At 37.7% G+C, this 17,584-nt stretch overlaps 1 protein-coding gene across 4 annotated transcripts in view; it reads left to right on the forward strand.

Moving 5' to 3' along the window:
* Positions 1-13,601, forward strand: part of ASAH1 (N-acylsphingosine amidohydrolase 1) — a 56,002-nt gene extending 42,401 nt beyond the window's left edge. For 2 of the 4 annotated variants that reach the window (XM_024759903.1, XM_024759902.1), the window contains one exon: positions 828-1,255. In XM_024759903.1, coding sequence (XP_024615671.1) covers positions 828-917 — 90 coding nt within the window. In that variant the 3' untranslated portion in view covers positions 918-1,255. Of the gene's footprint in view, positions 1-827; positions 1,386-10,482 lie in introns of those variants that run through there. The other 2 variants (XR_003005193.1, XM_024759900.1) reach the window with 2 other exon arrangements.
* Positions 13,602-17,584: the final 3,983 nt, after the last annotated feature.

The following is a 17,584-nucleotide window of genomic DNA, read 5'->3' on the forward strand; positions in this document are numbered from 1 at the left end:
GCTTGCTTTCTTAGTGGATTAGGGTTTCTCTTAAACGTTATTACATCCTTTTATCTTATCCCTACTCTATAGCTAAAATATGCAAAAGTGTCCTAATCATCCAATTTGCCAGTAGCCAGTAGCCCCTTCTTGTGTATTTCTGATTCCTCTGATTTTCCCCATTTGTTCCTTCTCTTCTTTTCCTTGGTCCTTTTCCTAAACCCTCCCTAAAATCAGTGTGCCTCCGTCACCTCTGCCAGAACAGACTGTCCTGTTCATTAGCATGTGACTGAGAACCTGGCCCTGAGGGAAGCCTTCCTTATGCCCACTGACCCCGCCATACTTCTCATTTTGCCCACACCATCTTCGTGTGAGCCCACGGTTGGGTTACTTACACATTCTGTGTGAGCTGGGTGTGTGCCTTCTGCGTGTCTGCAGTTTCCCTCACTGTGTGAGCAATGCTTTCAGAATAAGGATAGCCAAAGCTAAACTGTTTATACGCCATAGTACACCATTCGTCTTTGTAAGTTATTCATTGAGGAGGGTTAAGTGAGTCTGAAAGCTTTGGTGGTGAAGCAGTACACCGCTCAGAATTTAGACCTTGTACAGAACTGAAGACTCTCTCCCACGCCTGTTTATATCATGACCTATTTTAGTTGTTATTGACTTATTAATTTTTTGGATCTTTATATTATATGATACTTATTTTGTATCTTTTCACATATATATTATGTATTAATTATTTAATGTTAAGAAACTTCATAAGCAATTCCACAAGAAATGCTAATATGAGGCAGGTCATCTTAGAATTGAAAACATCCTCAAAGTAAAAATAACTTTTCTTTCAGCTGACGGTATACACAGCCTTGATAGACGTTACCAAAGGTCAATTTGAAACATACCTGCGGGACTGCCCAGACCCCTGTATAGGTTGGTGAGCACACTCCTGGCCTATAGGATGCACCCTGTATGACATCAAGATGGGAGCTCACACGGGGCTGAGGACAGCCATCTGATCTTCAGAAGACTGAGATTGAGGACGGGCTCTCTTTGAGGTGTGAGCTTGTCCTGCTTGGTATGTTTACAATTCACAGGCTATTTTTGCCGTAATGGTTGATTTTTCTTACATGCCAATAACTCCTTTTAGGGAAGTACAACAATCACCCAGAATTTACTGTGGTTCATTTCAGTCTGATTCATTTGGGGATGAGGATGGGCAATTAAAACTGTTGCGGGACCCACTCACCCCCATGGAATAAAGGAAGATTCTCTGTGAGCACAGACTCCTGTACATCTGTGTAATAGTTAAATAGTCCACATTATTCAGTTTTTCACTTTTATCTACATATTTGTATGTTTTTGTCTTTTCTTCCTGGCTCTTACTATTAAACTTAATATACCATTGTTTTTGCTGTGACAGCAGTGTATTTCACTAATTTTGATTGGAGGGGATGAGACAGGCATTCAGCTGTATGTTTCTCTTCATGGGCAGCACGTGGGCTTTTGACTCTGAATAGAAGTATTTTCTGGGGTTCTTGAAGTAACCGGTATGTAAGGCAGTCTTTTATACTCAGCATTGAAGTGTTTGCTTTTTCATAATTAACCTACCACCCACTAAACCCAGGAAGTTATTAAATAAATTTCAAAAACAATCCCGGGTTCTATGAATCAATAGTAAATAAGCAGGTCAAAGACTAGTGGAAAATGGGAGGTGAACTGTTAAACTCTCGTAAGTATCATTCATTTAATAAATAGATTTTTAGGGCTTCCCTGGTGGCGCAGTGGTTGACAGAGTCCGCCTGCCGACGCAGGGGACACCGGGTTCGTGCCCTGGTCCGGGAAGATCCCACATGCCGCGGAGCGGCTGGGCCCGTGAGCCATGGCCGCTGGGCCTGCGCGTCCGGAGCCTGTGCTCCGCAGCGGGAGAGGCCACAACAGTGAGAGGCCCGCGTACCGCAAACGAAAACATAAATAAATGGATTTTTAGTTTTTCCTTCTGATCAGTATGTATTTTTTTTAACTAAGTATAGTTACTAAAAATGTTTTTCAGAAATCTATGAGAAGTGCTGATAGGACTTGTTAACCTTTCAGACCTTCAGTTTTGAAATGTATGACAGTTGGGCAAGACTGTAGCTACTCCATTTCTGTATAATGTCAGCTGTATTCGTGACATTCAGTAAACAGTCATTGGAAGAAATGTCAGTCAGCAGTCATGTGGGCTGAGTGTGTACCTCACGTGTTGGTTTGAGGGTGGGGTTATGGAGAAATCCGAGCTGAATATAATATTTGAATTAACATTACAAGGGTTACGGAAATGGGTTATTCAACTTAAGACTAAATGGTCACAGTCTTACATGACTAACCGTAACTCAGTGCTACCAACCGAGTGTGTGTGTGTCCAGAGGCAGCTTCTCCCCGACAGGTGGTGTGACTGCAGTGATGCTAGTATTATCTTAGTGAAGCAAGGAGAATTACAAGAGGATTTGTGTTGAATACAAGATTCGATTAATTTTTTTAAAAATCTTTTGTAATGTACACGTTTCATAACTTTTTAATAGAAAATGTCATGAATTTTTCATGAAGTCCCTTGTCCCCTCCAGTTTACCTCAGTGTGTCTTAAAACATTGTCATTTTCTGTGTGCGCCATGGCATGCGAAAAGGTTGGAAAGCATCATCACAGAGCTCTGGGTGGAAAGTGAACCCGGAGGCCTTTCATCGCAGCTGCGTGCCCTGGGACAAGCCACCAAGCCTTCCTACACCCTCAGGTCTGCCTTTGTCAAGTGAGGGTTTAACCCCAGTTTTCTCCAGGGTTTTCTTCTAGCTTTATGAATCCAGATTTAAACTGCATCTCAGGTTAGGAGGCAGTTAGGTAGCAGCCGACCGCCAGGTGCTGTTGGAGACGTCAGAACCGTCATAGTTTTCTTTATTCACAAACATGCATGGGTGAATCTAATCAAAAGTTTTAATAAGTATTTCAAAATAATGACGACACACTAATTTGCAGAAAGCATGTGCATTGTTAAAGCAGTCATGGGCAGCCAGCGCGGATGCCTCCAGATAGCCTGTCAGTTGGAAGTGGACGTTATTTTTATACACAGATAATATCTGTATAATACATATGTATATCTTACACACTGACAGTAAATTTGTTTAATTTTGAAAACATGTAGCACCTGAGTTCAATGCCAACCCTATTTCAGTCTCAGGAAAACATAATCAATTCAAGTCATGCTCTATAGTAGCCCACTGGGCTAAACAAACAATTTCAACTCCCACATACAGATATGAGACTGGGGTGAGAGCATTATTTCAAAATATGATAAGAGATGGGTATTCTAACACGTCAACTTGCAAGACCATGCATGCCCATGTATGTGTGGGTGAGTGAAATCTCATTACCCCCAGGAGCAATGACCAAGGAGAAAAAACTTGATGTTAATAACAGTTTCTGTTCTTCACATACTCAGGTACAATGAACCATTATCGCCAAATGGAATAAGTAAGACTTTCCATCTTAGTTACTGAAAATAAATATTTCCTTGTGTACCTAACACCTAATGACTGGCTTGCCCTGTCATTATCAGTAGAGAATTAAGTTTATCGTCTTGACTGTAGAAAATAGATTTTCAGTATTATGTATTTTATCCTGTTAATTTACAGTTGCTAGATGGAATAAGGGAATCTATAACAAATCAGTATGTACCGAACAATACCGTTGTCTTAGAAGCCAGGTAAAAATTTATATTTTTCAAATCATTTTCACGTTGAAAATCTGCCATGGCCAAAATAATCTGATATTGAAAATATTTTTCTGTCATCTCCTTAAGCTCTCAATATGCCAAGAGCTAATATGATGGATTTTTTAAAAATCATTAAGTTCTTATTTAGGAGAAGAGATTATATAGCTCCTATTTTTTTTTTCTTTTTTTAAAACCATAGAATTGATGATAGGCTATCCAGCTAGATCCCAGATTTCAAGCGTTGAGTACAAGTGCTTTTAACTTTTTTCTTTGTTCAACTAAGCTACTTAAAACAGTGACACATTCAGCACTAAAAACACAGAGAAGAGCTAATAAAATTTTCAAGTCGTTTATTAGAATTTTAATCAAAGCGATTATCCTTTGGTGTATCATTTTGTGTAAAATACTTTGAAATAAATTTTTAAATAACCAGTTGCAGCTTTGCCAAGTTAGTTAGAAAACAGAAGTGTACCTTGTACTGAAGAATTTTTTATAATTTTATTTTTGACAATTCCATTAGTTTTCCTACAGAGCAACTTTTTTGCCCTTCAAATTAAAACAAATTTAAAACTTTTAGCACTGAGCAGCAGTATTTTAGAGTTAATATTTTAGAGTTTAGCGTAGAAAAACAGGAAGGTGCAATTTTTTTTATCAAGTGACATTGATGACGTTGATTTAGAAGGAATGTTTTTTCATGTTCTGCTTTAGATACTGCCACAAGGTTTACTTAACAGTAATTTTAAAATTTTATTAATAAAGTTATGTAACCTAGGTATAGGTGTGTGGGTTTATACCTACTATACTAGGTATAGTAAAATAAAGGATTTTGTCTGTGTGCAGAGAATACCACATTAAATTTGTGTCAGACCTACTTTTTATCAGTTACACCTCTAAGCTACTTGATGGCTTCTGTACAGAAGCCAGTGGGCTAGGTTATTTTAATATTTTTTTGAATATACAAACAGTATAGTAATTTATTCCTTTTGGTTAAAAAAATTTTTTTAATGAAAAGAAACAAAAGTCTCTTTATTTCACTCTCTCTAATTCCACTCCTCTCCTGGGAGGTAACCCCTCACACATACTCTGTGCTGTGTCCTATGCTTATTTTTGTTTTTCGTTTAGCAGTATTAATCTCCTTCCATGTCACTATCAATTTTCATCATACTTTTAAAATGCTTTGTAGGATTCTAAAATACATTTTGTGGACATTTAGTTTTTCATGGTTTTGCAACTGTAAGTAATGCTACAGTGAACATATTTCGAGTACGTGAAAGTTTACAGAGCAGATGGTAAAGATGTGTTTAGGTGCACACTTACTCTGTATGCTACTACCGAAGCGCCTGCCAGAATGTTGGAATCTTTATACACTTCCACCAACAGTGGGGAGAACGCCTTTTCCCAAGACAGTAATTGTTGTCAAATGACATTGGTGAACACATTTGTAAGGGTGAGTACAGTTACTCTATTTCCACTGCCAGATTCATTTTCAAAGAATCCCTGGGGCATCCTGTAAAGACATTCCTGGGGAGATGGGGTCAGGTGGGCTACAACTCCAATTTGGCAAAGGGTCCGCTATGAGTACTGACAACAGGTGCCTGTGTCAGGGCAACTGAAAAAAAGGAGAAGGAAAACCCGATGGAGGACCCTCTAAGCCTGGAAAATCTGATCTGAAAGGGTGGGAAGAAATCTAGGGACTGTGACTCTTGGCCCTGTGTTCCAAGACAGTATTTTCCACCTAGACAGAATCAACAGCTTGTAACTGAAGCACTTCACATTGAAGTCAACAAGTTCAACACTGAGTGGTGTATCCAGGGCTCTACAATTACCATTTCATAAATCAAGTCATTCTGGAAATACCAACTTACGTAACATTCAACCCTTCTGGCTACTGAGTCACTGAATTCCAGAAGCCTGTGGGGACAACAACTTATCCAGCACTGGAACAAGAAAAAGATTCTCTTCCGTCCTTCCACAGTGTCTGCCCAGAGATGGATAGAACCAGGCTGGAGTGACCCTTGGCCTTATTCATAAAGGCAATACTTAAGTGGTGTTCTGCTTGGAAGGCTTTCAAGGTACTGCTTTTGTCATGATTACATTTTATCCTAAGTACAAACAGGTCTGGCTCCCTTTTCTATATCCTTCTTACTTCCTGCAGCTCGACAAGGAAATGAACCGCGCGAACATTCATTCAGTAGGTGCACGTGCGATTCAGTAGAAAAGGGATAGTATTTCTAACAAATGGAACTGGAACAAGTGGATACTAATCAGAAAATAAAGGAACATTGATCCATATCTCCGTATACAAAAATTAATTCAAAATGATAATCAGTGACCTACATGTAAAAATCTAAAGCTATAAAACCTCTAGGAGAAAACAAGAAAAATCTATGTGACCTTGGGTTATGGAAAAATTTCTTAGATATGATACTACATGCATGATGCATAAGAGAAAATAGTAAATCAGCTTCCATCAAAACTGAGAACTTCTTTAATAGGCACTGAAAAAAGAATAAAAAGGCTCAGGAAAGATTTGCAGATCACTGATCTAATAAAGGACTTTAGAATATATAAACAACTCTTACAGCTCAAAAATAAGAAATTCAACAACCCAATTTTAAAAATAGGCACAATATCTGAAGACACTTCAAAGACAACATATGGATGGCAAGTGTGTACATGAGATGTTCCAGATCATTAGTTATTAGGGATGCGCAAGTCAAACCATAATGAGATGCCACTACACGTGTATTAGAACGTCTAAAAATTACAAAGACTGATAATACCAAGTGTTGGCTGGGACGTGGAGCAAGTGAAGTGGAAGCCTCAGTGTGTAATGGAGGAGTCATGAAAAATGGTACGGCTACACTGGGAAATCCAAACCAGAAACAATCCAGTGTGCATCAACAGGTTAACGGGTAACAATGGTGTTACTGATAGGGACAGAGTAAAGGGACAAATTAGGTAATTAAAGAGTGAATCCCACTAGGGTCTGTAAGTAAAGAAAAAAGTATGGGAGACCCCTGTAAGTTAATGATCACTCAAGAAAGCAGGGTTGCTTAGCAACAAAACCATGCAACAGAAGCATGAGACATGCCCCCAAACAATAAAACAATGGTAGCAAGAGCCCCGCATCCATCCACCATATAGTGAGCTCAGTAAGTTAAATGATGCCTGGCACATGCTCTTCTGCGCACACTGAAAACAAGATATGAGGAAAAGGTGACATTATACCAAAACCTAAGATGATCTGCTGTATTTAAGTACATGTTACTATCTTTTTGCTTGGCTTGACCAGGCAGGGACAGGAAGACTCCCCCCGAACGTGGAGGAGGAGCTGATGACGGAAGCCTGACGTCTACTCGGGAGTGAGGAAGAAGGAGGTCTTTTCTCTCTCCCCACTTTTCCTTTGATTATAAAGCCGTAGCCCACTAAGTTCTCAGAGCGTGGCACCCTCTTGCCCGCCTGCCTGTAAGCCTCACAAGCGTCCTATTCTAGTAAGTCACTTCTTACGTATCACTTTGCCTTCGCTGAATTCTTCACTGAGACATAAAGAACCGGAGCTCCTCGGAGCCCCCCGAAACACCACCTAGCAGTTTCAGTATGTCCATACAATGTAACATTGTTCAGCAATTCAAAGGAATGAACTATGGATACATGCTACAACATGAATCTCAAAATAATATGCTGAGTAAAGAAAGCCAAAGACATACGCTGTACAGCTGCTTTTATATATATTTCTAGAAAATGCAAGCTAATCAATAGTGACAGCAAATCAGTGGTTACCTGGAGATGAGGTGAAGCAGGGCAGAGGTGAGACGGAAGGATTCCCAAGAGGCCTCAGGAAGCTTTGGGGGATGATGTATACGTTTATATCTTGACTGTGGTAAGGGTATCACGGGTGTATACCTATGTAAAAACTTAGCAAATTGTATAGAGTTCACAATAATCACTCAAATAAGGTTGTTAAAAATATACCTGGGAGCACATTCAACAACATGGTGGCTGCTAGGTACTGGGGATGCCATGTTGAGCAAACAAAGAAAAGGCAAGGTCTCTGTCTCTGTAGACATTAAAGACATTAAACAAAGAATCCTCCCTCCCATTTCCTTCCTCAGCTTCCCCTCCTTGCCACACACTCCCTCTCCGCTGACTACTGTGTCACAGGAGGAGGAGGTTAACATCAAAGAGGATTTATTCGATCACTGCCTCAGGCAAGGGCTGCTAGAGTTAGTGATCCTAGAGCTTGCAGCCAGACTTGGGTGCTATTTAGAAGAGGACAGAATTCTCTTGTCTCTGTACAGATTGTTACATGCATTTTTGTGCTCTGAAAAAAAGCCTATTAGCTCTCCTCAGGAAGAGCCAGCACTGGGTTAAAAAAAAAAAAGGCTCAAAAATAAACCCACACACCTACAGCCAATTAATCTTCAACAAAAGAGGCATGAATGTACAATGGAGAAAAGACGGTCTCTTCGGCACCTAGTGTTGGGAAAGCTGGACAGTGAAATTAGAACACTCCCTCACACAATATATAGAAATAAATAAACTCAAAATGGTTTAAAGACCTAAATATAAGACATTACACCATAAAACTCCTAGAAGAGAACATAGGCAAAACACTCCCAGACATAAATATTTTCTCAGATCCGTTCCCAAGGCAAAAAAAGTAAAACCAAAAATAAACAAATGGGACCTAATCAAACATAAAAGCTTTTGCACAGCAAAGGAAACTGTAAAACAAAAAGACAACCTATGGACTGGGAGAAAATATTTGCAAATGATGTGACCAACAAGGGCTTAATTTCCAAAATACACAAACAGCTCATACAACTCAATATCCAAAAAATAAAATGGGTAGAAGAACCTAAATACACGTTTCTCCGAAGACATATAGATGGCCAACAGGGGCACGTGAAAAGATGCAAACATCGCTAATTATTAGAGAAGTGCAAATCAAAGCTACAATGAGGTAACACCTCACACTGGTCAGAATGACCATTATCAAAAAGCCTACAAATAATAAATTCTGGAGAGGGTGTGGAGATAAAGGGAACCCTCCTGGACTGTTGGCGGGAATGTAAATTGGTGCAGCCACTATGGGGAACAGTATGGAGGTTCCTTAAAAAACTAAAAATAGAGCTACCATATGACCCAGCAGTCCCACTCCTGGGCTTAAATCCAGAAAAGAGGAAAACTCTCATTTGAAAGCTACATGCAACCCAATGTTCATAGCGGCACTACTTACAATAGCCAAGACATGGAAACAACCCGAATGCTCATCAATAGATGACTGGTTTAAGATGTACACACACACTATGGAATGTTACTCAGCCATAAAAATGAAATACTGCCATCTGCTGCAACATGGATGGACTAGAGAATATCATAGTAAGTGAAGTAAGTCAGAGAAAGACAAATATTTTATCACTTACATGTAGAATCTAAAAAAATAATACAAATGAATCTATATACAAAACAGAAACAGACTCACAGACAGAAAACAAACTATGGTTACCAAAGGGGAAGATGGGGGGAGGGATAAATGAGTATGGGATTAACAAACTACTATATATAAAATAAATGAGCAACAAGGATTTACTGCATAGCACAGAGAACTATGTTCAGTATCTTGTAATAACCTATAATGAAAAATCTGAAAAATATACACATATAACTGAGTCACTTTGCTGTGCACCTGAAACTAACACAATATTGTAGATCAACTACATGTCAATTAAAAAAAAAAGTTCTCAGAACAATGAAGGATGCAGAGTGTACTGAACAGTACCCACACGTATGCTTTCTTTTCTTTATCCTTTCCTTTTAATTGTATTTAAAGTGCTAGGGAAGGGTAATGATAAGGATAGAGAAATAAATTTGACATGATGTTTTATGGTGACAGATGTGGATTTTAAAACATTTCAGTGAAAAACAACAGTCAGAGGTACTGGCATCTATTGTAATACTAAACACCTTCGGTAATTGTATAGATCACAAAGACTTCAAATTAATCTCCTCTACCCAAACTTCTCGGTATAATTTTCCTTGATGGGTCTGATGCTTTGCTGAATTCATGGTGTTTTTCATACAAACAATATTCTTACTTGGCAGAGATGGCCTTCAAAGGGCTTGACCAATCACTGACGTCTCATTTAAACCTTGCTGTCAATACACACAATGTCACAAGAGTTGGTGCAAGATGTATATAAGTATACTCCCCACTGCACCCACGCCCCCACCAAAAAAATGAAGAAATTAACTCTGCAAAATAGCAAATAGAAAACGGCCTTGTTTTTGCTGAAAAAACATAACGTGATGTTTGTGGTCTAATACTGTGATGACACTGTACTTGTTCTCTGACCTCCTATTTGATCAGCATATTCCCCACAGACAAGAGAGGCTCTTCCTTCTTTGCCCTACTCGGCCACTCCCTGCAATAATAGGAAGATGCCAGTGCAAGCAAGGTTCCATTTTCCTTTAAGGTTAGAAACTATCGATAAGGTTGGCCCTATCCTTTGTTCTTCCCACATCTTGGATCCTCAGTGACAATATTTACTGAACACTAGGGATGTTTGGCTTTCTATTTGGAGAGGTAGGTAGAGTGGAATCCACCTGCTCTGAAGAAGAGTTAACATTAAGTTGTTTTGTCTCCCACAGGGAGATTAATTTAGCCACCAGGCAGTAAACAGTGGTGGTGATTTAACAATTACCTCTTTTCTAGAACAACAATTTCAAAGAATCAACCTAGCCACTTCCCTTTTCACAGATCGGTGACAATGAAATCAGCAATGCAAGAATACTGCGGATAGCCAAAGTCCTGCAAGTAACAGGTGAGCTATTACACAAGTAGTAAATGTTGTAGACAGGTAGTTACACTGCAAAGTTGACAAATACTATCAAACCAAATTTCTGTATAGAGCCAAAAGACAACCTAAATGAATGGAAAGCTATACACGGTTCATGGATTGGAAAACAATACTGTTTACATTTTTATTTCCTCAAATTGATCTATTTATTCAATGTTAATTCCAATAAAAATCCCAGCAGCTTTTTTGTTTGTGAGAACTAAGAAGACAGTTCTAAAACTGTAAATGCAAGATTATGGACATAGAATAGTCAAAAGTTCTTGAGAAAGAACAAATTTAGAGGTCTTATGTTGCCTATTTTCAAGACTTTCTATATAGCTACAGTAACGACATGGATGTAAGACTACACATATAAATGAGTGGGAAAGAGATTCCACATACAGATCCACACGCACATGGCCAACTGATTTCCGTGAAGGTGACAAGATAATTTAATAAAGAAGGATAGTCTTTTCAACAAATGGTGCAGGCTGGATTTCTATATGGGAGGAAAATAAATCTGATCCTTACCTCACATCATACAAAAAAATTACTCAAAATGGAGGATATACCTACGTGTAAAAGCTAAAACTATAAAACGTCTAGAAGAAAATAGGAAAAAAAACCTCAGTGACTTAGGCATAGGCAAATTATTTCTTAGGACACAAAGTACCAAGCATTAAAAAAAATGACGTAACATAATTAACAGCTTCTTTGAAAGAGAAAAATGAAAATGCAAACCACAGACTGGGAGGAAATATTTATAATAAATATATAAGACAAAGGACTAGTATCCAGAATATAAAAAGAATTCTTACAACTTAGTAAGTTGTTTAGGATACATCTCTAGAAATTGAATTGCTCTGTCAAAGGATATACATATCATGAAAAACTTCGGTGCATATTGCCAAACTACGGTACCAATTTTCATGGACCATTTAGTAGAAAAACGGGGGGCAGGGGGAGAATCCTCTTCTCACAAACCTTTAGTAGATACTTTTAAATTTGAGTAAAAACCTGGTCTTTCTGAAAGGCTTTCCAGTGATTAAAATCTGTCATATCACATCACTGAATTCACTGCGTTTTAAATAACGCCATATTCATTTTGATCGTATCAATCAATGCGTATGACTTACCTATTAGCAGATTTGAGAAAGAATAACTAGGTATATATTTGCATTTTCTTCAGCTGGAACTCTTCCGTCTGAAATACACTACTATAGGAGTATTCCACTGTTCTTTTCAAAACTGTGAAGCGGAGAGAATCTGTCAGAATTAAATGAGATGGCCAATCCTACTTAGTAAAATGTCATAATTAAATGAGATGGCCAATCCTACTTAGTAAAATGTCATAATTAAATGAGATGGCCAATCCTACTTAGTAAAATGCAAGAACTTAAACCTCTCTTTGGAGTACTAAAAGGATTTAATCATTTACTCATAGACAGTGAACACCTTCTATATGCCAAGAACTGCTCTAAAGGTTAGTTATATTGCAGTGGACAATGCAGAGGAAAATTCCTGCCCTTATAGAGCTTACCCTTCAATTAGGGGGTAAAGAGGAAACAGACAATAAGACAAGTTAGTAATACAGTGTTGATAAGTAATAGGCAAAGAAATAAAACGTGGCAAGGGAATAAGAATGATTCGTGGAGGTTGTAATTTTAAGTTGGACACACATAGATCTCACTAAATGTGTGCCATAAAGATATCTGGGAAAAGCATTCTAGGTTGAGGGAACAGCAAATGCAAAGGTCCAGCAGTGGGAGGATCCCCATCATGTTCGAGAAACAGCAAAAAGTCAGTGTGACTGAAGCTGAGTGAATAATGGGGAAAATAAGAAATGAGGTAGAGGTAGAGAACCGGTCCCATGGAGTCTTGTAAAGACTATTTTGCTCTTAACTGGAGTGAAATAGAAAGCTGCTGACATCTGAACAGAATCACTCTGGCTACTGTGATGAGATTCAGTTATAGAAAGCCAAGGAAGGGAAGAGATAGGGGCATTAAGAAACTACCATAATAATCCAGTCAAGAGATAAGGGTGGCTTGAATAAAGAGGGTAGTAGAAGAGGTAGTGAGAATTATTAGATTCTAGTTACATTTTAAAGGTAGAGCTGACTATTTGGATGTGGGAGAAGAGCTACAGATAATTTCAGGGTTTCTGTCTTGAGAAAGTAGAAGGATGGAAGTGCCATTTATTAGATGGGAAAACCGCAGAAAAATTAGATTTGGAACAATCAAGAACTCAGTTTTGGACACATCAAGTTCAGAAAACCTACTAGACATTCAAAAGAACTTAGACTTTGAGAGGGGAGGGAGGTTGTACTGACATATAAACTTGGAAGCAGGCAGGTTATAAATGATATTTCAAGTTATGAGGTTAGATGAGATCACCAAGGTTTTACAAAGTATAATTGAGAGATCTAAAGATTAAGTCTTAGGGAATACCTACATTTATTATTAAGAACTTCTTTGTACTTCCATATGAATTTCATAAATCTCACCATACAGAAATTCTAGAATGTCAAAGATGGAAGGTTTTAATTTAAAACATCATTTGGTTGTTTACATTTAAGGTTGGGGATGGAGCTATATAACATCTGACTTTGGTTTTACAAAGCCTAGAGGGAGTAGGAAGAAAAATTGTTACTCTGTAGTAGCACCTTTCTCCCATCCTGTGGAGTTTGTTTCGGGGAACATGCCCAGGAAGATCTCTATTAAGTAACAACAAGAAAGTATACATTTTTTTCAGGCTGTGCCACCATGCCAAGGGAAGGGGCCAGAGCCTCACAAATCATGAAATGACTGACAAAAGCTGGGATCACATGGATCCTTGTAATTTAAACTCAATTTTCTTATAAAATAAACTATAAGTTTTCAACACTGTCTTGTTCACTGTGATTTTAATAAACCCTGAATTATTTGTACAATTGCTTATTAATTTCCATTTTTATTTATTTTCATAAATCTTCCTTTGAGAGACTTCTCTGGTGGTGCAATGGTTAAGAACCCCCCTGCCAATGCAGGGGACACGGGTTCAAGCCCTGGTCCAGGAAGATCCCACATGCCGCGGAGCAAAATAAGCCCGTGGGCCACAACTACTAAGTCTGCGCTCTAGAGCCCCTGAGCCACAACTACTGAGGCCGCGTGCCACAACTACTGAAGCCCACACACCTAAAGCCTGTGCTCCGCAACAAGAGGAGCCACCGCAATGAGAAGCAAGTGCACCACAACGAAGAGTAGCCCCTGCTTGCCGCAACTAGAGAAAGCCCATGCACAGCAAAGAAGACCCAACGCAGCCCAAAAAATAAAATAAATTAGAAAAAAAAAATCTTCCTTTGAAAGATGTAAACAGTTACCGTTTGATAAAATGTAAATACTAAGAGCATCCTTGGATCCAGGATAATTCATTTTGCAGACAGAAAAATGAGGAATAGAGAGGGCTAAAAACATCAGTATGTTTTTGTGCATCATGTTTCCAAAAGTCATAGTAATACTATCTCTTTATTGCTTTATAATACTTGTCCAAATATTGTCTGTGAAAGAATTTTAAGCTAAAGAACATAGGACTCCAATGTATTAAAATGACTGCTAATACTGACAGAAGAAAAAAGTTGAACTATACAATGTTATATGAAGCTGAGCTTTTAAGTCCTGACAATCCCTTGGAAGGTACAGAGATTTTCTACATGAAATTCTAAGACTAATCACTGACACAATCAGAAAATAAGTTTCAAAATCACATGAAACAAGAAATGGAATATTTATGTATCTCTTTGGTTAGAAAATATTTATATCTTGAAATATACCTTGTTTTTCTAGCTATTATCAGAAATTATACTCAAATATAATAGAATTCAATGACGGATAACAAGCATTATAGAAATTAACTTATTAAACACCTGTATAACCTAAACTTGACAATTGGTGGTGGTGGAATATAAAGAAAGATAGGGAGGAGAAAAAGGCAATCATATGTGACATAATCCAAATAAACTTGAAAATTATAATCCAAAAAGCTATTTAAAATAGCCAAAGCAATCTTAAGAAAAAAAGAACAAAGCTGGAGGTATCACACTCTCTGACTTCAGACTATACTACAAAGCTACAGTAACCAAAAGCATTGGGTACTGGCACAAAAACAGACACATAGATCAATGAATAGAGAGTCCAGAAATAAACCCATGCACTTATGATCAATTAATCTATGACAAAGGAGGCAAGAATATATAATGGGGAAAAGACAGTCTCTTCAATAAGTGGTGCTGGGAAAACTGGACAGGTACATGTAAAAGAATGAAATTAGAACATTTTTTCATGCCATATACAAAAATAAACTGAAAATGGTTTATAAGACCACAAACCATAAAACTCCTAGAAGAAAACACAGGCTGTACACTCTTTGACATCAGTCTCCAAAAAGATTTTTTTTGGGGGGGATGTATCTCCTCAAGCAAGGGAAACAAAAGCAAAAATAAACAAATGGAAGTACATCAAACTAAAAAGTTTTTGCACAGCGAAGGAAATTATCAACAAAGCAAAAAGGCTGCCTACTGAATGGGAGAGGATACTTGCAAATGATTTATCTGATAAGGGGTTAATATCCAAAACATACAAAGAACTCATACAACTCAACATAAAAAACAACCCGATTAAAAAATGGGCAGAGGACCTGAATAGACATTTTTCCAAAGAAGACATACAGATGGCCAACAGGCACATGAAAAGATGCTCAACATCATTAATCATCAGGGAAATGCAAATCTAAACCACAATGAGACATCACCTCACACCTGTCAGAACGGCATCACCTCACACCTGTCAGAACGGCTATTGTCTTTTAGTGCTGTTGAGTGTGTGGAGAGAAGGGAAGCCTTGTGCACTGTTGGTGGGAATAATTGGTGCAGCCACTATGGAAAATAGTAAGGAAATTCCTCAAAAAACTAAAAATGGAACGACATATGAACCAGCAATTCCACTTCTGGGTACATATCGAAAGAAAACAAAAACACTAATTCAAAAAGATACATGCACATCAATGTTCACTGCAGCATTATTTACAATTGCCAAGATACGGAGACACCCTAAGTGTTCATCAATAGATAAATGGATAAAGAAAATGTGGTATATATACATACACACCCCCCCCACACAAGATGGAATATTACACTCAGCCATAAAAAAAGAATGAAATTTTGCCATCTGCAACAACATGGACGAACCTGGGGTTCACTTACGCCTAGTGAAATAAGTCAGACAAAGACAAATACTGAATGTTATCACTTATACATGGAATCTAAAATATAAAACAGACAAATGAATATAACAAAACAGAAACAGTCTCATAGCTATACAGAACAACCTAATGGTTACCAGAGGGGACAGGGAAAGGGGGAGGGGAAAGTCAGGGGTAGGGAATAAAGAGGTACAAACTACTATGTATGAAATAAATAAGCTACAAGGATATATTGTGCAGCACAAGGAATATAGCCAATATTTTATAATAACCTTAAATGGAGTATAATCTATAAAAATATTGAATCACTATGTTGTACACTTGAAAATGATATAATACTGTAAACCAAATACACTTCACTAAAGAACAAAGTCTAAAAAGCTATTGGAAATACTAACTTTGTAGCATAAACTCCATTACTCTACCTATGTCTTAAACATTTTTGGGGGACTTGGGGATACTAAGAGAGTGAGGAAATGGAAAGAAGAGTAAATAAAACTAAATAGAAGGAGGATAACTAGAATGGTGGAAGTGACACTGTGGGAAAACTGCACCTCTAAAATCCATGGAAGGCTCTTTAGACTTTGCCTCTTTACCTAAAGAGGGAAGAACTACAAAAGAAGTATACAGCCAGGACATGTCAGAAAAAAATGTTTGTTAGCCAAAGAACACATGGAAGCAATTATGGGTTCTTAATATGTAAGTCTAGTTTTTAAAACTCTGTCAGAACACTGAAAAGTAGGCAAAAAACCTCACTACTGAGTTGTGTAAGTTTGAGGAGAATCTTAGTCCTTCTTTTCCTGGACCTTTCTTTTCTCCAACATGAATACACACGATACCTTACATTTATATGTAGTACCTGTCATCAAAGCATTTCCATGAACACTACTTCATTTGATAAGAGTAACCCATGCCTGTGCCCCTTCTAGGAAGATACTGAGTATCAACTGTGAGGCAACAGGAGATGGAGCAATGGAGACACTAAATGTACACAGACACAGTCTCACTGAAAGCGAGGTGAACACCAATGCTGAGTGCTACTACTGTGAACTGGTATAGCACTTTATATTTTTCAAAGCCTTTTCATGACGTCATTTGATTAAGAGAATGGCCTTAAAAAGGCAACTATAACTCTGGGGGATACAGTTCATTAAAGGTGAAGATTTCTAATTAATATTTCTAATTAATAAGTCTAATTAATATTTCTGATTAATATTCTTAATATTTATAACTATATTATTTATTTTAAATTAATCACATGTGATTTGCTAGACCTATATATGGGGGATAACTAATTACATGTAGGAAAAGTCATAATGCAAGAAATATATTAAGTAGGTGGGAGAACAGAACTCTGTTATACAGGAACATTATGCTGTGATTAGTTTTCAAAATAACCAAATCAATAGCTTTCTATAAATTGCTGGCCTAAAGGATATTCTGTTGTGGATATTTCTGAGTCTGGGCAGATGAAATGAACTGATAAGATAATTAAAACTCTGTTTATATATGAATCACAGTCATTTGTAGGCATAGAATTTTCCTCTGTTCCTTGTTCCTTAATGGAAAGTGGGTCAGCCAGAGACACTACTTAATATGAAGAAAAAACTTGACATGTAGAGACAGTGAACATTAAAGTAACAATTAGAATTGTACAGAAAGAACAAAAAATGCTGGCTCTTCCAAGCAAGGTGGCTGAGCAATTACACGTGTATACTGAAACAAGTGAAATCCAGAGGGAATTATTTCTTTGACAGATAAAGAATGAGTTCTTTATATTAAAGAAA

The sequence above is a fragment of the Neophocaena asiaeorientalis genome, unplaced genomic scaffold, assembly GCF_003031525.2.
Source record: "Neophocaena asiaeorientalis asiaeorientalis breed wild unplaced genomic scaffold, Neophocaena_asiaeorientalis_V1.1 scaffold521, whole genome shotgun sequence".
Taxonomy (NCBI): Eukaryota; Metazoa; Chordata; class Mammalia; order Artiodactyla; family Phocoenidae; genus Neophocaena; species Neophocaena asiaeorientalis.